The sequence below is a fragment of the Eptatretus burgeri genome, chromosome 2 (genome assembly GCF_056783735.1).
Source record: "Eptatretus burgeri isolate ZD-2024b chromosome 2, Ebu_testis_v1, whole genome shotgun sequence".
Taxonomy (NCBI): domain Eukaryota; kingdom Metazoa; phylum Chordata; class Myxini; order Myxiniformes; family Myxinidae; genus Eptatretus; species Eptatretus burgeri.
In genome coordinates, this window is record NC_140962.1 from 77,204,025 (window position 1) to 77,231,524 (window position 27,500).

General features: G+C 46.3%; 1 protein-coding gene across 4 annotated transcripts in view; it reads left to right on the forward strand.

The window, feature by feature from the left end:
* AGPS (alkylglycerone phosphate synthase) overlaps positions 1 to 27,500 on the forward strand; it is a 334,856-nt gene that overhangs the window by 204,822 nt on the left and 102,534 nt on the right. For all 4 annotated transcript variants that reach the window (XM_085869957.1, XM_085869958.1, XM_085869959.1 and 1 more), the window contains exon 15: positions 25,924 to 25,993. In XM_085869957.1, the coding sequence (XP_085726083.1) occupies positions 25,924 to 25,993 (70 nt within the window). The remainder of the gene's footprint in view (positions 1 to 25,923; positions 25,994 to 27,500) is intronic.

Sequence of the window (27,500 nt, forward strand, 5' to 3'; positions counted from 1 at the left end):
AATTAATTTTCTGAAATTTGTAGAATTTGTTTTTCACTTGAAAGTTGTGGATTACGATGTGTAAATAACGGTGGAAAAAGTCTGATTTAATGCAATTTAATTCCAGGCTATAATGCAAGAAAAGGTGAAAATTTTGAAAGGGGGTGTGGACTTTCTATCGTCACTGTATATCAGCCCATCACCCCCTCTCAGATCATTCTCAGATGTCATCAGTGATACATTTCCTTGTCGTATTCTCCATGCTTTATTGTGTTAAACGAGTGTCGATGCACAATTGTATAATGTTCATGATTGTCTTGGTGGATTATTTTTGGGGTTTTTCATGCTGAAATGGCAGTGGGAGGAGTGTACATTTGAGTTGCTATGATCACTCCTCATTTGTGAAGAAGACTCGTGGTTTTACAAATCAAATGTGGCAGTAATTTGGATATGGTTGCTGCATTGCCTCCCTTCAAGGCGGTCTGGGATTTGAAACGTAGTGCAGAACCCCATGTCTCAATTGCTTCCAGGCAAGGAAAGGTTGCAGAGCGAATCTATTGGGTAACATGAGAGCATCGGCATGCTCATTCATCCACCCCCCCCCCCCAGCTGTGCCCTTTTACTTACTCCATGCTGTGCTCATACTCTCAAACCTCCAACACGAGGTTATTTCCATCACTCCAATGAATCCAGAAAGGTAAATGATCGATGCTGCAACTCAAGCCAGGTTCTTTTTCGTCTTAAATTATCACTCCCCCTCCCCCCTTCTTATTAATTTATTTATTTATTTGATTTTTGCTCTGTGGCGCAGCACTAGAAAGGACCATGGTTCTCACACATTGTTGTAATGTTGGGGACTCAGGCCAAAGGTTTTGCAACTGCAATTATTTGATGTCATTTTACAAGTTCAGCAATTTGTCTAATATTTCATAACACCTCAGTGATGTGATCTTCTTATGTCAATGCAAAATTTCACTGTAAAATCTTTGGTTTTCATGTTTTAAAAAGGACTGCAAGAAATGAAATCACCATGAGTCTGGAGATCAAATGACAGATTTTTCATGCAGTTGGGCACCAGATGGAACTCAGGCTCTGATTTCTTGGAAATGGTTAATACTGTCCAGGCTATATTTATTTGAGTCGAGAGTAACATCAAAGGTATTGAGATATTTCTGGAGAAGTATGTTTCTGCCATAGATTGAAGTTCATAGTTATTGTTACAAAGACACCAAACCAATGTCCTCATGTAGACAAATAAGAGCCTTTAGGTCATATATTATGAGACATATTTCATTCACCATTACTTGAGAACATTTTCCAAGTATTATCATCTATATATTAAAGTAGCGACAGTTTTCTGTCTGTCTGTCTGTCTGTCCATCTGTCTGTCTGTCTCATGCTGGGATGTCATTACGGCATAGAAAGGCTGACTCAAACATTCTGCCATTTATATTTCCATGCAGTTTAGATCGAACACATCGTCAAACCTGTCATATTCACAATCGCTATGCCCTTCCTTTGTGTTTTCAGTTCAGTGTGAACCACAAACAAAACGATTGTTAAAATAATCATCAAATCTCAAAAGGATAGGTGTCACGGGCCTTCCATTGACGCAGTACTTGCAGGCCTTCGGCTTCATTCCTTCGGCCTCACCTTCAGACCGCCTCCGGTTATTATGCCTATGCACCAAGGGTGCCGGAGGCATTATGTTTCCGGGTTGTCCGTCCATCCGTTTGTCCGTCCGGATTTTCGTTTACGCGATAACTCAAGAAGCAAATTGTAGAATTTCATCAAACTTGGTAAAAAGGTAAAGTAAGAGAGGACAATTAAGTGATTAGATTTTGGGGTCAGATGTGATAAAGGTCAAGGGTCAAAAGTCAAGGTCAAACTCTGAAATTTTACTGTTTGCGCCCTAACTGAAGAAATATTGGACAGAATTTCATCAAACTTGGTACAAAGGTAAAGTTAGACAGGGCAATTAACTGATTAGATTTTGGGCCAGATATGATAAAGGTCAAGGTTCAAATATGTCAATACTCAAGTGTTTATGCGGGAGAGCGGAGGCATACCCGTCGACTGCGCGCGCTGTCAAATTACTCTAGTTTTTTTTCTGCAGCAATCGATGCAGCATTCCGGATTTCCTGACCAAATTTGTTTTTTCCCCCCTGTGGTCTGGTAGCTGTTCCTCAAAAGGCTGCGAGTTTTCGAGTTCGTCGGCCGAGAGTACTTATTTGGTGTGTTGGTACCAATGTTTAGGGAAATATGTCAACATTATGAATTGACCTGATGTGGAGGTCAAATCTATTGCCAAAGTGGTCAAAATGACGATCCAAGATGGCCACCACCGCCATTATCAAAAATCATTCTTTTATAAACTACTCGGCACTAGAGTAAGATAGGAAGATAATTTCAGTGTCTATACCCACTATATCAGGGGTAAGCTATCCAATGGTCATGTTTGCATGCTAAACTGGGTGATGGGCAGCCATATTTTAAAGATGGCCACCCCCGCCTTTGATAAAAATGCTAATTTTTATGATTATTGGCCTACATAATGATGCTGAAACATAATTTCTGACGTGACTCCCATAAAATCAGGTTCAGTGATTCAAATAACCATGTAAAGGCATTTGCAAATGCAATTGGTAATTTGGTTTTGGGGTTGGACCCCCCTAGGGGACAGAAATGGCCCATGCCACCATTACTGAAAAATACATTTTTGCTCATATCTCGGTACTCGAGTGTCATAGCATTATAATTATTGTGGCTATACCCACTATATCTGGGGAAAGATATCCTATGGTCATGTTTGTGTAATGAACTGGGCAATGGGTGGCCATATTTCCAAGATAGCTGCCACCGCCTTTGAAAAAATGTCAATTTTATGATAATATACCTACTGTATGTAATGATGCTGCAATAAATTTTCTGAGACCGTTACTACAATATTAGGCTCAGTGATTCAAAACCCCATTTAGTGACATTTGCAATATGATAGGGTGTTTGGATTTATGGCTAAACTCTAGGTGGTCAAAAATGACCTATTCCACCATTATAAAAAAAACTTTCTCATACCTTGGTACTCAAGTGTCATAACTTAGTAATCCTTTAATTGAGGCCGTACGCACTTAATCTTGGGTATGTTATTAAATAGTGATCATTGTAGATTTAGAGGTGCAACCAGTTATCATAAAAACACGTTAATGCTTATTTTGGCACATTTTGATAATTACATCAGAGAAACCAAACACAGTCATTTATATTAACTCAAATATAATTTTATTATTTATTGTATTCATCATCGTGACGGTGCTGGAATGACATGATTGGCATGGTATTGCAAATAGTGATATCATACATGAAACAAATTCCAATAGTTAATCGGTAATCAGTATAGTCCATATGCTAAGAGAATTCTATTTATTGCATAGCATTGCATCTACTCGAAATGAAAATATTGTTACGGCTGTGGAAATTCGCATTACACCATAAAGGGCCTGTAGGTGAGATATCTCCAAGTACATGTGTAGTTAGCCCAAACCCGTTGTATAGAGGGAATTTATGTGATTCATCCGGGCTGTGACGCTTTGAGTTAGCCATTTTTTCTATTCTATCTTTATTTTGAACCAACCACGTCTCAACCGCCATCGCACAACAACCACGCCACCACCACCATCTACGCTCCCACATCATCGCATCACCGCCATTCCCAAATGGCACCATAACCATCAAATCACCACCGAAAACCTTCCACCACCTTCACCTCTCTCCTTCTATGGCCATTCCCGCACCACCTGTGAACACTGAACGTCGGGCTGTCTCGGGCCCGTTCGGCGATTGGTGCCAAACGCACCGAGCCGTGAGCGTGAATCGCGGCCTTTCCGAGGGAAAATTCGGATCAAAAACGCTACACGTCCACTTCTCCTCCGTCCAATTGGCGAGTGTGGGGCGGCTTGGCCCCGCCTCCAGGCGCGTGTAGGTGAATTCCGTTTGTGCAGGTTTTGGGATCAGGAGAGGTTCACGCCCATTTTTGCCCGACCAATGGCTGACCGGGGGGGCGGCGTGGCCCCGCCTCCAGTCGCATTCTGATCCTGGAATTTGCATTTTGGCTTCTCCTTCCCGCCTATAAAAAGGCAAGCGCAAGGCTAAATGGGGAGTGGCAGAGTCAAGTCGGTCGGGTGAGGAGAGTGCAGGACTGAGAAGAGTTGCAGGAAGAGTTGAGTTCTGGAGTTGCCTGGAGAGGGGCGTCGAGAAGTGGCTGTTGGGGACGCGTTGCGTTGCGTTGGTGAAGTTGAGGCGAGTGCGTGCGGTGGAACTGCAGGCAAGGGAGCTCGGGTCCGAGGCGAGAAGGACGGCGGTCGGCGACGAGGTTACGGTGTGGGGGATCGCTCGTCTCGTTGCGGGACCCAAGCCAGCCAGCCATTTCCCTCACCCCAGGGCATCAACAATTACCCCTTTCCCCCGCGCTGAGATAGTGCAAAAGGGGGCCCCGTTCCCACCCCACCCCAAACGTCGTGGCAACGAAACCCGCCAAGGAGCACGGAGTCGGGGCACAGCCGCACGGCCACATTTACGGCTCGCCCACCAACGCGTCACGAGGACGCGGGTAGGACCCCCCCGGTCTCGCGGACCTGGCCGCTCCTCTAGGTCCCTCGCACATTTGGCCTACAGGCCTGTCTGCCTCCTTGTCTATGAGGGTGGCTTCTTTCCTTTGCTTTTGTGTAAATGTGTGTTGGCACCGTCTGTGAAGTAAAACTGTATAAGTGTTACCGTGTGTGTGCGTAGTCGGTATTAACTCTGCGTCGTTGTTGCTTTATGTGCATTTTGACTGTATGGCTGTATATACGTGCTTTCCATGTGCCGGGAAATAAATGTGCATTGTGTGAACTGTTTTCCCGTTTCGCTTCGTCTTTCCTTTTAATTGACTCTCCATCCTACTTCACGTAAAGGATTCGTAGTGGGTGCAAAACGCCCGCTAAATAATCTGAACCGTCGAGATCAACGATAACACCGCTCGGTTATCCTGATAGTACGGACCAAGCGGCTCATGTCCGGAGTCGACCTGCGGCGAGGTACGATCGCCCGGTTTACCATCCGCGTGGGTACTTAGGTAGGTCGAGTTTGGCGAACAACCCTATCCTCGGCGGGTGGCCGATTGGCACGATTGTGGTGAGGTCGAAAGGCCCACCCATGACTGGCTCCGGGCAATAGTTCCCGGAGGGTCACGACTGAATTGTCTGTCCGGTGGGCGACGTGCCGCGATCCGAGTTACGTGGCCGTCCGCACGCCGGCTGGCGCGAATTCACAACAATATGAATGGATATTTGGCTATATATTATTGTAGAGCAATTCCGATCCTGGTATCCGATACGAGATTTCATGCATTCTCGATAGAGTGTTCTGAATATCCATTCATGAGAAAAATGATAACAGCAAATTGTTGCAAAACTCTTGATTTCTTGAAGCAGCAGAGGTTTCTCAAATCTCCAGATTATGTCACGCATGAACAATTAATCACAATTTTATCAACCAACATCAGTGATAAATGAACTCGTTATTTGATAAACCAAATTGATCAATTGAATGCATATAACTTTGGAAATATTAGCTAGACACAATTATAGAGGGCAGGATTTTCTGAATGGAACTTCAAATTCAGATACCCATTTGCAGAAATCATATGGAACCCTAAAACTGATAGTGTCAATGACGCAAAACAATATTGACATTCAAGTGTTTATCAAGCTACTCTGTCTCTGTCTCAGAGTCACTCAGTTCTGACAAGTCATCGTCTGAAGCATCATCATTGTCTACCGCTGCTGAGAATTTGTTTTGGCAAGAATTACCACCTTCACATTTGCAGGCCTGAGTGCAGGCATGCTGCTGCTTTAAACACGAACATCTGCCTTGGCAGGCTGATTTTTCTGGGTCGCACAGACATCTTGTCAATTCAGTCAATGCCATTGGTCAGGGTTGGGGTCAATTACGTAATTAATTACGTAATTGATAATTAATTACAATTACCGGGGTAATTGTAATTTAATTTCAATTGAAAATTTTGTATTACAGCGTCATTGTAATTGAATCGTAATTGAAAGCTGGTAAATATGCGTGTAATTGAAATTTAAGTAATAAATCAATTAAATAATCAATTACGTTTCAATTACACAGTGTTTTCAATTTCAATGTGGTTTTACAAATACGACATACATGTATAAAGACCAACAATATTATTGATGATATTGTTGCAGATCCGGGGTGGCGGGATTCTCACCCGACTCTTGGCGCCACCCTCACCACCACCATCTCCGGGGTTTATAACACCGGCCGGCTCGGCACAGGCCTCAGGTCACGCGTCTTCAATCGCGATACCAACGTAATCCTCGTACCTTACCAGTAAGGGAAATAGAACCCCGGTTACAGACTGGTTGTGTCAGATGCCGAGCGTTTTCTGCTAGTCTGTAACCATTTTGGTTTTTATAAGCCAATCGAACGGATCATTCCTCGACGCGACACAAATTGATCCATAGCGGCAACTTCATACGAACCAACCAGATTTATTGGGGAACCTCGGGGAACAAAACACAAGCAAAACATTCACGACAATGTTTTTATTAACAATCTTTAACCCGTTCGTAACAAGGGAACCACGGACTACAGGTTTTGAGGGGGTCGCTACCGAGATATGCCTTGAACAACGTGCAAACAAGACAGACAGAGAGCATGCATGCAAGACAGAGTACTTGGTGATGTCTCATGGACGAGAGGACAGTGTCAAAAGCACGAATGTCGCTCGCAACAAGCGGATGTCCACGGATCCGAGCCCCCAGACCAACTGCTTGGGTGGTGTTCTCCCGAGGATGTTCAGAACATCACAAACCTTCTGCAGGACAAGGTGTCCTCACTGCTTCCTTCACCTACCAGCGAGGCAGCCTCCCCACCCAGGAAAAAGTCTAAACTGTTCAGGTTTATGGCTTCATCCACACCTGCTGTCACTCCCTGCCAAGCACAGACTCAAGTACCCAAGTACTTGGCTGATCCTGCAGCACCAGAAAACTCCGACCCACTCACCTACTGGAAGCAGAACCGGACCTCATTTCCCCAGCTGGCCATGTTAGCCCATCACTTTCTGGCCATACTAGCTTCTTCTGCTCCTGTGGAGCGACTCTTTTCCACGGCGGGAAAAGTCTTCAGGCCAGACAGATGTCTCCTCTCCGATGCCAGGTTTGAGGAACTGATGTTCCTTCGGTGCAATGCACCTTTCGACAGCTAGATATATATCGACTTCACTCAGTCATATTAAGCCATGTGATATTATGTGATAAGAATTTATCTAAGATTATGTAAATATATGTAAATAAAGTTTTATATATAAATGTCTGTGATCATGTAAATATATACTGATGTAAATAAAGTTCCATATTCAAATTTCTTGTATTTTTTTTTTGTTTTGTGGGAGGAAATAAATGTGTGCTAATTGCAATGGTAATTGACAATTGATAATTGTAACTGAATTTTTTTGCGAGCATAATTGTATTTAATTGTAATTGAAAATTTATAATTGTAATTGAAAAATTTGTACTGGGGCGTAATTGTAATTTAATTGTAATTGAAATTTTCAAAAGTTTTGTAATTGTAATTTAATTGTAATTGATACCTCGTAATTGAGGATGTAATTGTAATTGACCCCAACCCTGCCATTGGTGCTGGCTCCTGGGTCATCAGCACTGGTTCAATGTGGTCATCATCATCTGTGCTCCACCCAAAACCAATTGGTGAAGGCATGATAGGCTTTGCAACGACAGCCTTTCGCCAAGCATATGTTTGATAACATGCTCGCATGGCATGCTGCCTGAGTGCATCAGCTGTAGGGGACAGGGCTTCAGTCTTGGTTTGCTTCTCGCAGAAGAGTTGATATCTTAACTTATTAATTTCAGTGACTCTGGTAGTTGGATCATACATGGCAATGGTAAACAATTCTACACAGTGGAATGCATCATCTGATAGGCTTGGCTCTGATCCAACCTAAGCTATCCCTTCAAACCGTTCTGGGCATTTTTTGATTAATTTCCATGGTATTGTTTTGCCTCTTCCTGATAGGGCACTTGTGGAGTCGCATCCTGTCAGGGCATGGAAAGCTGGCAACTGCTGGCATGCAAATCTGCTGACTGACACTGCTGACTGCTGACTGACAAGTTTCAAAGAAACTTGCTCTCCCTCATGCACAGATTTATCCCCTCTCGTCTTCAGTTGTCATACCCTTCCTCCAGCCCTTGGATCACTGAAGCTTGTGGCGAGGCAGTTGTCCTGAAAGAACTTGCCTTTGCCTCATGGAAAGCAAACCCAACTGAGGGCAATCTCAGTTCCTTCCATAAAGCTCGGAACAAGTGTGTATCTACCCTCAGGAGAGCCAGAAAACAACATCATTCTCATCTCAAGTCTGAACTCTCAAACCTCACTCCCTCCTCAAAATCCTGGTGGCATCTAATCAAATCTGTTTCTGGTGTATGTTCCCCCTCCATCCCCTCCCTTACCTCAAATGGTCACACTGCTGATACCACACGTGAAAAATCTGAATGCTAAACTCAGTGTTTGCAGCTAAATCTTGTGTCCAAAACCCATCACTTTCTCGACCCACCCAACTGTCCCTGGACTCTGTGTCCTTTTCTCCCGACAAGGTGGAGAGCTTGCTGTCAAACCTCGACTCAGATTCTGCAACCGGTCCAGATGGCATCAGCCCACGTGTCCTCAAAGCCTGCTCTTCTGCTCTTGCTCACCCTCTCTCTGTTCCATTCACCCTCTCATTTGCTCAAGGTCATCTGCCATCTGTTTAGAAATCAGCAAACATCACTGCCCTGCATAAAAAGGTGCAAAAATAGATCCCTGCAACTACAGACCAATCAGCCTTCTCCCAATCATCAGCAAGGTTATGGAATCCATCATCACTTCAGACATCAAATCCTTCCTCTTCTCCAATGGCTTGATTTCTGATCATAAATTTGGTTTCAAACCAGGTCACTCGACCCTGGATATTCTGCTTCTGCTCTCCCAACAATGGATGGAAGCCCTCAATTCCAGACAGGAAATCTGAGCCGTATCCCTGGACATATCACGTGCTTTTGACACAGTCTGGCACCCTGCCTGCTCACCAAACTCTTTTACTATGGTATCCAAGGCCATCTCCACTCATGGCTCGCAGACTTCCTCTCCTGTCGCAGTCAACGTGTGGCCCTAAATGGAGTTCTTTCATCCCCCCTTCCTGTCCAGGCTGGAGTTCCTCAAGGTAGCGTTCTGGGCCCTGTTCTTTTTCTTGTTTTCATCAATGATCTCTCCGACTCTCTGGAAAATCCTCTATATCTCTTTGCTGATGACTCCACCCTCTGCCATACCATTGTTCATCCCTCAGTCCGGCAAGCAGCAGCTTCTTCGCTCACTGCTGATCTGGATAAAATCACAAGCTGGTCCAACACGTGGAACATGTCTTTCAATCCGGACAAATCTCACACTCTCACAATGTCTCTTCGAAAGGACCGTTTAGAAAACCCCCCATCCACTTTCTCAACAATCCTCTGGAAGAAGTCCTTTCTTTTAAGCTTCTGGGTCTCACTATCTGCCATGACCTTTCCTGGGAAAGCCACATTTCAAACCTCGCCTCCAAAGCCAGTCGCCGACTGGGAATCCTCCATCGTGCAGAGTTCTTCCTCGGCCCACCTGAGCTCCTGACCACTTACAAAGCTTTTGTCCGCAGCCTGATAGAGTACTGCTCTCCCCTCTGGGCTGGTGCTCCTGCCTCCCACCTTTTTCGGCTTCACGCTGTAGAAACCAAGGCATTTCGGATCATTGGCATCTCCCGCAATGAGGCTGAGTCTTTGGGCCTCTCACTCAATCACCGCAGGTTGGTCGGTGGTCTTTCTGTCTTCTGCCGTCTCCTCTCCAGCCTTGCCCCCCCCCGCCCCCGCTCTCTCTGTGATTTGTCCCCACCACTTTTCTGCAGGGCGCTCAAGGTCCGCCAACACCCCCCTTCTGGTAAAACTACCAAAATCACGAATCACTGCTCACCTTGACTCTTTCATTCCTCTTTCTCCCCGCCTTTGGAATAAATTCCCTCACTCTATTCATTCCCATTCTTCCCTCCAGGCCTTCAAAACAGCTGTCCACCACCACCTCTTATCATGCTCCATCCAAATCCTCGATCTTTTCTACCCCCGATAATCCACCCAAGCCCACCTCCTTCAAATTCCCTGCTTTCCTTCCTGAAAGTCCCTGTAATGTCCATCTTCTATTCCCCATGTTCCCCGTCCCATCCCTCTCCCTTCCACAGATCTCCTAATGCCTCTGTTCCCCACTGTTTTGTCCTTCCCACTCCCTCCCCTCTTGTTTCATGCCCCCCTTGATGTGTGTTGTGTGTTAGCTCTCATACGAGCCTTGACAAGGTATACAAAAAAAGTGGACCAATTTCCTGTGCTGTCGAATGCAGAGGAATAAATATTGCATGATCTTTCACACCGGTCCGAAACCAAACTTCTTTGGCAGTTAATGAAGCAACATGAGAAATACAAATGACTGCAACATCTGTGTCAGGTGATGCAATGACGATTCGCTGTACTGCCGTTCGGCTTGCATGCAGAATCAGCCTTGTGTCAGCTTCCTCGTGTGATGCAGATAAATCTGGCCGATCTATAACACCATCCTGGGTAATCTGGCGAGCAAGAAGGCGATCTTTGAATCCACCCGAGACTATAATGGTCTGTCCTTCCCATAGTTTTTGTCCAGCATGACGGCACCAGTCCTCACTGATGAATGCCGCTAATTGTGCTTTGTTTGAGCCATCTTGCAGAAATTTGTTGAGTTGCTTGGGAATTGGCTGGCTTGGCTTGGATTTAACAATCTTCATCCCTTGGACTTGCTGACGCCTAGTTCTTTCGCTGGCCTTAAAGGCGCTGTCACACCTTGACGATTTAGCCAGCGTATGCCGACTTATGAAAAATTTGTCTAAAACGCTGACACACGTCGAATACGTTATGGGTAAGTTTTGTATACGTTGAGAGCACGCTGAAAAACACTGCCATACGTCGTTGTACGCTGGCTTTAATCTTTGTACTTTGCAGTTGTCCTCAAATTTTAGCATGCTTGAAATGTTTCGATGTATGCCAGCGTATGACTCACACGTTCCGCTACACTGGCCATAAGTTGTAGGTACGTTATACGATCGTTGACACACGTCGACACACGTTACTTGTAAGTTACTCATAAGTCGAAACACGTCGAGGTAATGATTAGCGTACCCGAAACTTATTTATAACCTTTGAGTAACGTGTTGTAGGCACGTTACACGATCGTTGACACACGTCGAGGCACGTTATGCGATCGTTGACACACGTCGAGGCACGTTATGCGATCGTTGACACACGTCGAGGCACGTTACTTGTAAGTTACTTATAAGTCGAAACACGTCGAGGTAATGCTTCGCGTACCCAAACCTTATTTCTAACCTATGAGTAACGTGTTGTGGGCAGGTTACGCGATCGTTGACACACGTTGAGGCACGTTATGCGATCGTTGACACACGTTGAGGAACGTTACTTGTAAGTTACTCATAAGTCGAAACACGTCGAGGTAATGCTTAGCGTACCCAAACCTTATTTCTAACCTATGAGTAACGTGTTTGAACCTACGTGTAACGTACCTCCAACGCATATTGACGTTTGTAGACGTATTTGATTGACGTCTTCCGGACGACCACAGAACTTAGTGAACGTGTTTCTAATTTACAGCTACCGTATAATGGCGTATTGGCAGCCTTAAAAAAAAACAAAAAAAAACAATAACTTCCGATATTTCGTCACGTGCTGTTACGTCACGTCCGATTGCCTCTTCAGTTTGCTCATGTCTTATTCTTAGTTCCTCCTCTGTGAATATTTTCTGTTTGAGGATATTGTCACGTCGACGTCAAAACTTAAAAGCAAATGTCCGAATATATTTTAAAATTCGTGATGGACTAAAAATAATAATTAAAAAAAAACAACAACAACAACAACTTCAGATATTTCGTCACGTGCACTCACGGAGCCAAGGAGAAAAAAAGAAAATGTGCCTTGACGGAGAAAATAAGTTTCGGGTATGCTGAACATTACCTCGACGTGTTTCGACTTATGAGTAACTTACAAGGAACTTGTGTCCACGTGTGTCAACGATCGCATATCGTGCCGACAACTTATTCCCCACGTAGCGGAACGTGTGAACCATACGGCGAGTACGTCGTAAAATTTTCATCATGCTTGAAATTTCACGACGTACTGGACGTATCACGAAATATGACAGCATACTTCATCGTTTTTCAGCGTGCTCTTAACGTATACACAACTTACCCATAACGTATTCGACGTGTGCCGGCTTGGTTCGGCAAATTTTTCATAGGTCGGCATACGCTGGCTAAATCGTCAAGGTGTGACTGCGTGGTTGACACTTTCAATTTTCAGGCGGTTATGATTTAAATCGGCGTGCGGCAGGTTTTTAACAGGCTACGCCACGAGTTCGTTGGCGATACGTGCAGCGCGCTATGCCTAAGTTAAACTATCGTTGGGCAGAGGTTGTGAACGCCGACAACAGGCTAAGCATTCGATGGTATAAGTTATCTATAACACAACGAAACGTTGTGTGCCCGTTACTAATACGTTATGCATACGACCAACACGTTATGAATACGACCAAAACTTTAAAAAAAACATCAAAATTTCAGCGTACACCAACGTTTTACATACATTTTTATACGTTGCCATTGCTGGCTAAATCGTCAAGATGTGACAGCGCCTTAATGGAATGCTCCTCATCATATCTATCGAAGACTACATCAACCTGATTGCACATGCCATCCTTTTTTTTTTTTTTGTATACCTTGGTCGAGGCTCGTATGAGAGCTAACACACAACTCACAGCAAGGAGGCATGAGACAAGAGGGGCGGGAGTGGAAGGGACAAAACAGTGGGGAACAGACACATTAGGTGAACTGTGGAAGGGAGAGGGATGGGGATGGGACGGGGAACATGGCGAAGAGAAGATGGACATTACAGGGACTTTCAGGAAGGAAAGCAGGAGAATTGAAGGAAGTGGGCTTGGGTGGATTATCGGGGGTAGAAAAGATCAAGGATTTGGATGGGGGAAGATAAGAGGTGGTGGTGAACAGCTGTTTTGAAAGCCTGGAGGGAAGAATGGGAAAGAATAGAGTGAGGAAGTTTATTCCAAAGGCGGGAAAAAAAAGAGGAATGAAAGAGTGAAGATGAGCAGTGATTCGTGATTTTGGTAGTTTTACCAGAAGGGGGTTGTTGGTGGACCTTGAGCGCCCTGTGGAAATGTGGTGGGGACAAATCGCAGAGAGAGCAGGGGGGGCAAGGCTGGGGAGGAGTCGGTAGAAGACAGAAAGACCACCGACCAACCTGCGGTGATTGAGTGAGAGGCCCAAAGACTCAGCTTCATTGCGGGAGATGCCGATGATCTTAAATGCCCTGGTTTCGACAGCGTGAAGCCGAGAAAGGTGGGAGGCAGGAGCACCAGCCCAGAGGGGAGAGCAGTACTCCATCAGGCTACGGACAAAAGCTTTGTAAGTGGTCAGGAGCTCAAGAGGGCCGAGGAAGGACTTTGCACGACGGAGGATTCCCAGTCAGCGACTGGCTTTTGAGGCGAGGTTGGAAATGTGACTTTCCCAGGAAAGGTCATGGCAGATAGTGAGACCCAGAAGCTTGAAAGAAAAGACTTCTTCCAGAGGATTGTTGAGAAAGTGGATGGGGGGGTTTTGTAAACGGTCCTTTCGAAGAGACATAGTGAGAGTGTGAGATTTGTCTGGATTGAAAGACATGTTCCACGTGTTGGACCAGTTTGTGATTTTATCCAGATCTGCAGTAAGCGAAGAAGCTGCTGCTTGCCGGTCTGAGGGATGACAGATGGTACGGTAGAGGGTGGAGTCGTCGGCAAAGAGAAATAGAGGATTTTCCAGAGAGTCCGAGAGATCATTGATGAAAACCAGAAAAAGAACAGGGCCCAGAACGCTACCTTGAGGAACTCCAGCCTGCACAGGAAGAGGGGATGAAAGAACTCCATTTAGGGCCACATGTTGACTGCGACAGGAGAGGAAGTCTGCGAGCCATGAGTGGAGATGGCCTTGGATACCATAGTAAAAGAGTTTGGTGAGCAGGGCAGGGTGCCAGACTGTGTCAAAAGCACGTGATATGTCCAGGGATACGGCTCGGATTTCCTGTCTGGCATTGAGGACCTCCATCCATTGATGGGAGAGCAGAAGCAGCATATCCAGGGTAGAGTGACCTGGTCTGAAACCAAATTGATGATTGGAAATCAAGCCATTGGAGAAGAGGAAGGATTTCATGTCTGAAGCGATGATGGATTCCATCACCTTGCTGATGATTGGGAGAAGGCTGATTGGCCTATAGTTACAGGGATCTGTTTTTGCACCTTTTTTATGCAGGGCAGTGATGTTAGCAGATTTCCAAGCAGATGGCAGATGACCTTGGGCAAATGAGAGGGTGAATAGAACAGAGAGAGGGTGAGCAAGAGCAGAAGAGCAGGCTTTGAGGACACGTGGGCTGATGCCGTCTGGACCGGTTGCAGAATCTGACTCGAGGTTTGAAAGCAAGTTCTCCACCTTGTCAGGAGAAAAGGATACAGAGTCCAGGGACAGTTGGGTGCGACTGCGTAAAGTGGGTAGAGATAGTGATGGGTTTAGGACACAGGATTTAGCTGCAAACACCGAGTTTAGACATTCAGCTTTATCACGTGTGGAATCAGCAGTGCGGCCATTTGAGGTAAGGGAGGGGATGGAGGGGGAACATACACCAGAAACAGATTTGATTAAACGCCACCAGGATTTTGAGGAGGGAGAGAGGTTTGAGAGTTCAGACTTGAGATGAGAAAGATGTTGTTTTCTGGCTCTCCTGAGGGTAGATACACACTTGTTCCGAGCTTTGTGGAAAGAACTGAGATTGCCCTCAGTTGGGTTTGCTTTCCATGAGGCAGAGCAAGTTGTTTCAGGACAACTGCCTCGCCACAAGCTTCAGTAAACCAAGGGCGGGAGGAAGGGTAAGACAACTGAACACGAGAGGGGATAAATCTGTGCATGAGGGAGAGCAAGTTTCTTTGAAAGAATTCCCAGGATGAGTTGATGTTTGAGAAAGTAGTGATAGGAGACCAGTCTGTAAGTTTGATGGCTGCTCGGAGACCCTGCCAGTCAGCTTGAGTGAAATGCCAGACTCGTCGGCGGTGAGGTGGTTCTCTGATAACAGCCAGAGAGATGTCCACTTTAACAAGGATGTGGTCAGAAGAACCAATTGGAGCGAAGGAAGAGCAGCAGATATTGTCAGGGAAATTTGTCAAAATCAGATCCAGAAGAGATGGAGTACCATTGGTTGAGATCCGGGTCGGAAAGTTGACCGATTGAGTCAGTCCCAATGAGTCGCAGAAAGCTTTTGCTGAGGTGCCATGGCAGGTGGGAGAGGTACCCACACCTAGCCAACTGGCGTGATGACAATTGAAGTCACCACATAAGAGGAAGAGAGAGTTTGGATCCCTTATTGGTTTCAGTGCAGAATGTAGCATGGTATCAGAGAGGTCTTTAAAGGTTTTTGCGTCACTCTTCTTGATCATCTGAAGAAGTGCCATGGCATCAATAAACCAGCTACAGCTGCTTGGTGAACATGGTGGCAGAACATCCAGCATTTTGCAACTAGTCTCAAGCTGATGCAGTAGCTGAGCCTTGACTGTTTTCAGCAAGGAACCATCCATTCTTGCAAGGGACTGTGGAATGCTCGACAGCTCATAAGAAAGCAACTCCTGTATGTCAACCCTTCTACCCTTTGCAACAATCAATATTCGAGCAAATAGATTCCGTTCTAATATGACAGTCTTGGCCTTTCCATTTTTATCAACTACTTGCTTTATTTTACATGTCTGGAGCTTGTTTTTGTGATCTTATCAAAGACACTCTTGGTAGTAGTGTTCATTTGTTCCTCTGCAAATAGCTTTGCAGCCTCTTTTCCTGTCTTTCTTGCATTCAGTAAGTCTTGCTCCACTTTTTGGCTGGCCAGTACCCATGTTGCAATGTTTACTAATCTGCTTTCATTGTTGTTGGTATCCACTTGAAATGGAACCACCATCTGCTTAATAATTATGGATGTGATAGCCTCAACATCTCTCTCATCCCGTGCCATTCTTGTAGTTCCAAACTCTTTGTGTTTCCTTGCTCTTCTATCTTCATCAACGTCACACATGCCCTTTACTGCAGACACAGCCTCTGCATGCTTGTTAGCAGTCAGGAACCATCTCACGAGGGCAGTTGGTGATTGTGTTAATCCAACTACACCACCCTTTGTCTTGGAGTCACGATTCACTGATTGTTCTAAAGCCATATCTGACCAGTCCTTGTTGAATGGGCTGCTCGATCCTTTGATACTGAAGTTACCCTCCAGAAATTGTCTATGGACAAGTGGTGCAGTTGTGGGCAACAGTTTCATATCAGCAAGATATACCATCGCCCATTGAGAATAATTGACATGGTCATAGGCGAAGAAGTATGGTAGCATTTCTGTAACAGCAGCCAGATGCATGGTCCAGTTGCCACTTCTCTCAGCACGAATGAATTGCAGCAGAATTTCAATCATAACAATGTATTCCCTCCAAAAGGCAAATGTTGCTGACTTTGATGTACCATACTCTGTAAACTGTTCTAATGTTCTTTCCAGTTCGCCCATAGCTGCAGAAAGTCTCCTCATACTTTGTGAGCTAGCCTCTAAGACTTTGGAAGAGACTGCATTGGCACATTCTTGTGCAAGTACAGTCACCAGCTCTTAATCAAAGGTCACCTGGTCTTCATTTTTCAGACACCAGTCTCCAAATTCTTTCCACAACAGTCTCTGCATGGCTTCATAGACCATCTTATGAGCTCGTATTGACCTATTGTACATTTTACCACGCATGATTGCATCAACAGTGGTAGGTCCAAATGCCTTGGACTCAATCAGGATATCTTCCAGCCCACTCTCAGCATGTCGTTTTCCAATGACTGCGAGGAATACCATTGCCATGTGAAAGCCTCCAAGTCTAAGTACAGTTGCCTTGAACTCATCTGGCCTTCGCCACTGGATTTCCTTTCCCTTAGCATATATAGCCTCATCAAATGTTATCACTGAATTTGCCTGCCCAAGGCGTTCCACTGCCTGCTGTACATACTTCATGATTATGTATGATTTTCATCATACACAAAGTATTGTGACGTCCACGGGACTTGAACAGTCCCGCTAACGTAGAATGAGCCGAAATGATGGAGGCGGTTTATTTATTTATAACCCAAACATGGGGGTTCTAATCGCTCCACCGCAAACGGGACGAGGAAGGTGGCACGAGTCGCTTTTCACTGAGTTGATGATGTTTATTTGTTTTTATTATTAACCAGAAATAACAAGACTCGGCAAGAAGAGGGATCCGGGGCGATTCGACGGGATGGTGTGGGATCGGGCGTGGGGAAAACACAGACAATTCCAATGAATATACAGATCTCAAACCCTCTAAGGCGCCAAGTACACACACACACACACACACACACACACACACACACACACACACACACACACACACACACACACACACACACACACACACACACACACACATAACGTAGCTACTTCTGGTGGTCAGGCTGGACCGTGGTGTGGACGCAACTGTCCCTGGATCAGCGTCGGACGAGCTGGCCTTGCTCTCGTCGGGGGGGGGGGGGCAGGAGAAACCGTGGTGCTGTCGACCTCCTGGTCCTGGCCCAAGTCCGCTCACAGCCGCCAGGGAACCAGTTCTGGCGCCAAATTGCGAGCAGGAGAGGGAGGCAGGTCCGCCCGCCGTTTGACCCCGTACTCAGAGTCAGCAGAACCCCAGAGCCAACCAAGGTGAGGCACGAGGCTCAGCAAGGCTCCAAGACACGATGAAGAACACGATCGAATCAGCACAACAACAAGTACGCTTCCCGCGCAACAGCCTCCACACCAAAAAAACACGATTTTTTTGTCCCGATCTTCTTCCTCTTCTTTTTCGACCCCGAACGGAACCTTTTTATCCTCCTGTCCTCGTCACTTCCAATCGAGCCGTTTTATTGGCCAACCGCCGTCGCCTTCCGCCAATCGTGATCACGGGGCGGAGCCATCCGCAGCCCTGTCCTGTGACGTCACGGCCAGCCTCCAGGGACTACTAAAAGGGGTTTACGCAGACACACTTACCCTATCCCGTGTCCCTATCTAATTACGTGACAATTATCATTCCCCCCTTGAAGAAATGAACATTTACTAGACAACTTATCACCACTGAATTGCTACTTATTACATCGAGATCCTGGTAAACTCGAACAGCATGGCATACCTAATTAAACATCCTAATTACCCTTTGAATGCATACCCCCCACCTCAAACATAACACTGCCCCCTCCTCTGGTACCGGAGCTCCTGCAAGGTATATCACAGGCGCAACCGTACCAGCCTTAACACTTACTGACTCACACCTAATTAACCTAACGAAATAAAGTAGGAGGGGCAATGGGCAGCGAGTCGCAGCTAACTTACCTATCCTGCTTAATGTACTACCCCCTTATGGCCTTATCCTCGCCTAAACAATCATTCGTTTTTATATATATTTTTTTTATTTTATTTTATCACATGAGAGCACTGAGCGAAGTTGCACTCCATCTTCTGGATCATCGCTCTTGCCCAACACTCTTCCAGTGATCTGGAGAGTGGAAACAAAAGGTTCCACAAAAACACAACACATACTTTACATTCCTACTCTAAGCCTTAACGACACTATTCACAGGATATTTACACTTGACCGCCTCCCCTAGTGGATGCTAATAGACCCAGCGTTACCTGGGGAGCCAATTTTCAAATTTGCTTGCCCCAAAATTATGCGGACATCATGCCCTTGCTGCACATGTCAAGTTGTGCGGGATCGAGTGGGACTCATATATCTTCACAACACTCACACCATGGTCATCATCACATTTCTAGGTCATGGTCCTCATTTTAATCATGCAAGCTGAATCCCGTCATGGCCGTGGGGTGGGTTACCACAAGATGATGGGGGCATCTCAGGTGCAACCATGCCCACAGGTAAGCTTTAATCCAACCCGGACGTTTCTCCGCCCCGCTCCCTTTGATTCCCTCCCCCCTGGTAGCCATCAGCTCTAATCCCGTACAACACTCTGGAAGTGGTCTCACTGGCTCCTCTGGCCTTCCTGGGTCGCCAAGGTCCTTCCCGCCTTGGTTGCCCAACCAGACCCTCTCCCAGTTGCCTCCAGACACTGTCACCATTAGCCACCAGGTGGTGAATCTCCTTGAAGGGGGTCGCAATTCACGCTCACCGTGAGCTTCAGCAATCCCTGTGGACAAGCACATCATCCCCACCCACAAAACCCACATGACTCCCCCACCCCATCGGCCTTACATGTGACACCTGCATTTCTCACACTTCGCCGACCATGACCTTCCATGTTACCACACCATGTCCAATAAAAAATCAATGTGTGCACCATACATTTCACTTTTTAACTTAAAACAACTCACACAGCACTTCTCACCCGATCCACGCACCAGCCATTGGACAGCCACTTGTGCCCGCTTTGTTACCAATTACCCACTGTCCCGATTGTCACTCTAAAACCCAGCAGAACTTACAAACCCATGCCAATTTTCCCACAATTCATTTTTTTCCACCAAAGGAGGGCACTTCACCACAATCACAGCAGCCGAGCATGGCCCTCTATGCTCAGCCCAATCTAGTTTTCCCGACCCCCGACAGTGATCTCCGGACCCGACCTATGAAAGGGCATCTCGGATAGACCTGGCGGTTCAGCAGGAGGATTCACCCTCTCCAAGTCTAAAAGTCTATTGGAGGGTCCCTCCATCGCCGGGTACCGGCAATATCGTTGCATGTGTCCTCTTCGCCCGCACCGGAAACAACTCCCCATAAAAGGCCCCCGTGAGTATCGGTGAAATGTCTCTTCCGGTTCCGGACCCCCTCGGCCATAATCGAATTGCTCTATTGGCTGGGCTGGACCCCGCCGCTTTGGCGCACTAACTACCGGATTACCCTTTATCAAACTTGACAGTTTCTGACAAATTTCCTGAAACATTTGGGTAATGCCAATTTCTCCCAGCCCCCCTCCCTGATCCTGGATCTCCGCCTGTCGGATCGTCACCGATGGCCTCTCGGGCATCCGACTCCACGAGGCCAGCCTGGCCGCGCACTCGGCCGCTCGGTGCACGGTGGGTGGATCCTGTAGCTCCACTAGCGCTCGGACCTCAGGGTCAGGAAGAGCAGCTAAAAATTTCTCTCGTGCCAGTCTGTCCCATGCCTCCACTGTTAGGTCCCGATACGCGATCCTGACTGATTGGTAAATGTCCTGTGCCAGCTCCTGCACTGTCTCACCCGGCTTTAATCTGCGGTGCTGGAGCTGGGCCCGCACCAGATCACAGTTTGCCGCGAACCCAAACCGACGGCTCAACGCCTCGCAAATGTGGGAGCTGGTCAACATCCCCTCCGCGATCATGTTTAACACATCTGCGGCTGGTCCCCGCAACGTTGCCACCAAATTCCCTGTACGTTCCCGCTCATTCCACCCGTTTAGTCGGGAAATGCACTCAAATTGCGTCAGAAAAGCTTCAATGCTCCCTGACCCGTCGAAATTTACCAGGGGGATCACTTTTACGGTGGCCCGCTTCTCAGTTTCTCCCTTGTCCGAATCCAGCCCAGGGATCAAACACCCTTGTGGCTGTGTATCCAATTTCGGAGCCCACTGTGGCCAAAGATGTTTTGTGGTGAGGGTCTCATGGGTCAATTTTGCCTCCTGTTCCAAACGTTGAATGTACCGATTCACCTCTTCCCGCAGGATCCTCTGGGACCGCACAACCTCCTCCAAGGCTCCGTCGCGAGTTTGTAGCTGCTCCTCAACCAACCCGGACACTCTACTTACAAAAGACGGCTCTACCAGGCCTTTATCCAAGACTTCATCTTGGCTCATAATTTTATCTTGTTCGTCCAAACGAGCCTCCAATCCTTTTACCTCCTCCGCCAAATTCATCCCTTGCTTCCTCAGCTCTCCCCACTCTTCAACTTGCAGCTGCATACGAGCATCCACACAGGCACGATGACGTTCCAGGCTTTCATCCACTTTATCAACCCGAATGTTCGTTGCATCAATTTTATCTACCAATTTTTTCCGTATATTTTCCCCCTCCAATGTAATTTCTACCTTTGTTTCCTCCAATCTATCCTCGAATTTGCTTTGTATTTCTCCCAATTTAACATCCACACACTCCTGCATCTCAGTTTTCATTTTCTCCATCTTTTCCCCCAATTCATCCCTCATTAAATCAATCCGTGCACCCAACTGTACCCCCATTACCCCCAATTGATCTGTCATTTCTGCCCCCTGTGCCGTCATTTTTGCCATTTGTGCCGTCATTTCTGCCCTCTGTGTCACGAATTGATTTTCCATTTGTGCCGTCATTTCTGCCCTCTGTGCCGTCATTTCTGCCCTCTGTGTCACGAATTGATTTTCCATTTGTGCCGTCATTTCTGCCCCCTGTGCCGTCATTTCTGCCCTCTGTGCCGTCATTTCTGCCCTCTGTGTCACGAATTGATTTTCCATTTGTGCCGTCATTTCTGCCCCCTGTGCCGTCATTTCTGCCCTCTGTGCCGTCATTTCTGCCCTTTGTGTCACGAATTGATTTTCCATTTGTGCCGTCATTTCTGCCCTCTGTGCCGTCATTTCTGCCCTCTGTGCCGTCATTTCTGCCCTCTGTGTCACGAATTGATTTGCCATTTGTACCTCATGTCCCCTATTAAACGTTCCAACATTGTCTGGATTGACATCGCGCCGGTTTCCGGCGCTGCCGGCTCCATTACGGGCGATGAAGCACGGTCCACGCTCGGAATGGGGGAGGTTCCAACCCTACCCCCATCTCTCCCTTCTTCCCCCGACTCGCTGCCAGACACGTGGCCTTCCTCCTCAAACATCTGCACATCCGCCATGGTGCAGAAGTCCCGTTTGCCGCCAATTAATTTAAATTTGAAAAATCCCGCTAAAATTTTCCCGCGCTCGCGCGCTTTTCTGTAGTAATTTTATATTCCAATTCGTGGCGAGATTTTAATCTTGGTATATTCTCCCGATACCAAATATAATTTAGAGGGGTTCGAACATCCAACACCCTGACACCAATGTGATGTCCACAGGACTTGAACAGTCCCGCCAACGTAGAATGAGCCGAAACGATGGAGGCGGTTTATTTATTTATAACCCAAACATGGCGGTTCTAATCGCTCTACCGCAAACGGGACGAGGAAGGTGGCACGAGTAGCTTTTCACTGAGTTGATGATGTTTATTTGTTTTTATTATTAACCAGAAATAACAAGACTCGGCAAGAAGAGGGATCCGGGGCGATTCGATGGGATGGTGTGGGATCGGGCGTGGGGAAAACACAGACAATTCCAATGAATATACAATTCTCAAACCCTCGAAGGCGCCAAGTACACACACACACACACACACACACACACACACACACACACACACACACACACACACACACACACACACACACACACACACACACACACACACAAAACGTAGCTACTTCTGGTGGTCAGGCTGGACCGTGGTGTGGACGCAACTGTCCCTGGATCAGCGTCGGACGAGCTGGCCTTGCTCTCGTCAGGGGGGGGGGGCAGGAGAAACTGTGGTGCTGTCGACCTCCTGGTCCTGGCCCAAGTCCGCTCACAGCCGCCAGGGAACCAGTTCTGGCGCCAAATTGCGAGCAGGAGAGGGAGGCAGGTCCGCCCGCCGTTCGACCCCGTACTCCGAGTCAGCAGAACCCCAGAGCCAACCAAGGTGAGGCACGAGGCTCAGCAAGGCTCCAAGACACGATGAAGAACACGATCGAATCAGCACAACAACAAGTACGCTTCCCGCGCAACAGCCTCCACACCAAAAAAACACAATCTTTTTGTCCCGATCTTCTTCCTCTTCTTTTTCGACCCCGAACAGAACCTTTTTATCCTCCTGTCCTCGTCACTTCCAATCGAGCCGTTTATTGGCCCACCGCCGTCGCCTTCTGCCAATCGTGATCACGGGGCGGAGCCATCCGCAGCCCTGTCCTGTGACGTCACGGCCAGCCTCCAGGGACTACTAAAAGGGGTTTACGCAGACACACTTACCCTATCCCGTGTCCCTATCTAATTACGTGACAATTATCATTTCCCCCTTGAAGAAATGAACATTTACTAGACAACTTATCACCACTGAATTGCTACTTATTACATCGAGATCCTGGTAAACTCGAACAGCATGGCATACCTAATTAAACATCCTAATTACCCTTTGAATGCATACCCCCCCCCCCTCAAACGTAACAGTATGATTTTCGATAATGGCAGTGGCAGCCATCTTGGATCGCCATTTTGACCGCTTTGGCAATAAATGACCACTACATCAGGCCAATCCTTAATGCTGACATATTCCCCTAAACATTGGTACCAACAAACCAAATAAGTACTGTCAGCCAACAAAAAGTCACTTTTTGAGGAACAGCTACCATACTACTGGGAGAGTTTAAGGCTCTTACCGTGGGAGTAACAAATTAGCCTCGGTGCCATAATACAGTAATATTGCTCTTTGTGTGAACTCGGAAGATGACACCATTAACCATGTGTATGCCAGACTTGAAGAACCGTCCAATCACACATATTCTGAGTGGTTGGCGTCTCGTGCGATTTTAACCACAATTAATCACATGGTTGATCTACTCAACAGTAAGATCATTGACTGCCTGCCGGGTGACGTTTTCATCATCAAGTGCCGATTATTTGGCCGATCAAAACCTATCTTCCTTTTATCCACCTGAGTTTCTTTAACTCCATCAATCTTTCAAGTAGTGCCACCGTACGAGATGTCACTGAAGGTTAACAATTCCCATTATGCTATTGTGAAATCTCAGTCCTCGAAATGCCCACTGTGAGGGAACATGTTACATCTTAACCAAGGTCACTGACCGTCTTCTGGAGGCACGGATGCTCAGTGGTGAATAGCTTGTTGAAGGACTTCACAGAGTCTGGTGCAGAATGTCGTACAGATTGCTTGAGGATTGGGTGCAGAACCACTGTTGGCCGCTTTGGTCATTCTAATTAATATGCCCACGTATGACATCACACCTCTTTCTCATTGGCTGGTGAGTTCTGGAAGGAGTGAGGTTCGAATCATATTGGCCGCTGGTTTCAACCGGCACGCATCTTGGTTTTCCCCTTTCAAGACTGTTGGGTCTCTTAAAATTCCAGTTGCTTTTAAAAGTCAATTGGACACCAAGCCAGCCGAGCAACCAATGGGTAACCGTCCAAATAGGATTTTAATTGTTGTCGGATAAAGGGGAGGGGTGAAGATGAGTGGGGGAAAAACTTTGTACCTGATTGATCCCGACAATTCCTACTAACACAAATACAAAACCACTCGTATCTGAACACGTATATTTAAGGAAAGAGCGAACTACACCATAAATAATTTCTCCCCTTATCCCCTGGGCCATTTTTATTGCAGTATTTTCTTCAGCGAATTTTTCATTGCAATTGAAATACTCAAGTTGATTTCTCTGAAACTTTGCCTAAAAACGTCAACCTTTGATGGTTTGTAAAACAGCTGAAAAGTTTGCCTGATCGGTTACCATTAACATAGAAATGCAACTTTTAAAAACTGGTATAAAAACTGGCATTTGGCTGGTCAAATGAGTTTCTCCGTAATTTAGTTGTACTTTTGGTAGACTGCAGTTTTTACAACAGAGGTCTTCCACCAAATCAAAGTTGGTATATATTTCACTTGTCTACCTCTTGCGGTCGATACACATCTCTAACATTTCATATGCTATGAGGATCCTTCAAGCCTCCTGCCAAATGCGAGCATGACTTGAGCATTTGAGCTGGGGAGCATTAATTTCCTGGTTAGTGTATTTTTGGAGGCATGCATTCAGCTGAACAAGGTGCCTGTGGAGACTGGAGGTGCCACTTTAACTGTGGCTGGTGCTGTGATGTGCTTGCTTTAGTGAAATGAGCTTCTGACTTTAGAACAAAAGATTATTGGTTATGTTGTCGGCTTGCTTCTACATGTTTGTCGCGCCAAATACAGGAAGACCACCTGGTGAAATACAACCCGGTGTCCCATTAAGCTACGACATTTTGCACAAGGATAGACAAGGAACTTTGATGCAGGAGGATGCCATTTGGCCTATCAAGCCCAACCACATATCAACACCATACTAATTCAATATGTCAGTGACCCATTTTATTTCTGGAATTTATTTGCTTCTTTTTTTTTTCTCTTTTCTCCATATTTATTGTTTTTTTTTTTTACTTCTAATACATGTACCCTTGCTTTCCTTCCCGTTTCATTTTGTCATCTCTATATTAACGGGTTTGCTGCTTTGTCACATTGCCAATGAATAATAATTTTCTTGAAGTTTATTTCTATCCCATCACACGTATTAAGGGAAATAATTATGAATCTAATTGTGAATGTCTCTGTTGTAATTATAGTGATACAGTATATCCCTTGAAACAGCAGAAATGAAACTAGATTTTTTTTTTTCTTTCAAGCATTCAAAGGAAGGGTTTGTGCATGAAAACTGACTGGTTGTAACTGGGGTGTCATTTTTGCAGTGATGAATGATTATAATACTTTGTTTGTGCCTTGCTCGTATTTGCGTGATTTTCTTTGGCAGCAAACGTGACCAGGAAGAAGTACATTTATAACTGCAGGAGACGGCCGTTTGAAATCTTGTTGGGGCCCGGAGTGGGAAAGAAGGGGGGGTGGTGATGGTGATTATGCAGTGCTTTCTGACCTTTGGATCTTTTTTTTTTGGCAGGGGCCTGGCAGCTGGAGAGGACAATGGGCAGAGGGGCTACATGCTCACTTTTGTCATCGCTTATCTACGGGTAGGTTTGATATGGGATTTGACATACTGATGAACGTTCACAGGATCTGACGAGGGTAACTTTGGGTGGTTGAAAGAATGAATAAGCACATGTTTGGGAAAGGACCACAAGAGGTTTGAAGAAGGTATTGGAGTCGAGATAAATGAGAATAAGTGGGATTCAGATGTGGGTTTTAGTCTGTGCAATACAAGTTTTGAGGATTCTTGAGTTGGAGATATTGGCAGAAAGAAGAGGAGAAGTGTGGATGTTTGGGAAAGTTAAAGCAAACTTGGCTTGCACTTAAACTGATGACAGCAGAACTTGATGGACAACGTGGGCAGTTCAGTTCTTTCCTCTGATCACCCAGGCCCCTTTTCTATTTTCCTTTTTTTTTCAACATAAAACATACAACATACAAATGCTCATGGGAGTGGAGATATTTTGGATGTACTCGAAGCGTTAACATGAATTTTAAAAATTAGGATTGATGGTTTTCACAGCCTGGTACATTTAGACTGGTTGTTATGTGAAACTCCTTTGTGGCCTGAAGGGCCATAGAGTTGGCAAGTGGCCATAGCAATTTTCTCTGCCTTTGTATGTCTGCTTGTCAGCCTGTCTGCTTCTGGCCATCAGTCTGTCTGATGGGCATCTGGCTGTATGTCTGACTGCTTGGCATCGGCCTGCCTTTCTGTCTGCTTCTGGGCATTGACCTAATCTGTCTACTTGCTAACTGTGGGACATTTACCTAACCAACTGTCTGTGCCGCTTAGCTAATGCCTGCTGACTTGCCTGCCTGTGCTTGTGGATTACTGCATGCCTGTCAACCTGCCTTGTGGTTACTGCCTGCCCACCCATCTGCTTTGTAGGCTTGTGTTTATTTACCTTTTTTGTATCTGCCTACCTGTATTTCTGGATTCCTACCTGTGTTTCTGGGCTCATGCCTGTGTTTCTGGACTCATGCCTGTGCTTCTGGCCTCATGCCTGTCTTTCTGGACTCATGCCTGTGTTTCTGGACTCATGCCTGTGTTTCTGGACTCATGCCTGTGGTTCTGGACTCATGCCCGTGTTTCTGGACTCATGCCTGTGTTTCTGGACTCATGCCTGTGCTTCTGGACTCATGCCTGTGTTTATGGACTCATGCCTGCGTTTCTGGACTCATGCCTGCGTTTCTGGACTCATGCCTGCGTTTCTGGACTCGTGCCTGCGTTTGTGGACTCGACTCATGCCTACGTTTCTGGACTCGTGCCTGCGTTTCTGGACTCGTGCCTGCGTTTCTGGACTCATGCCTGCGTTTCTGGACTCATGCCTGCGTTTCTGGACTCATGCCTGCGTTTCTGGACTCATGCCTGCGTTTCTGGACTCGTGCCTGCGTTTGTGGACTCGACTCATGCCTGCGTTTGTGGACTCGACTCATGCCTACGTTTCTGGACTCGTGCCTGCGTTTCTGGACTCATGCCTGCGTTTCTGGACTCGTGCCTGCGTTTCTGGACTCGTGCCTGCTTGCATGGAGTCATGCCTGCATTTATGG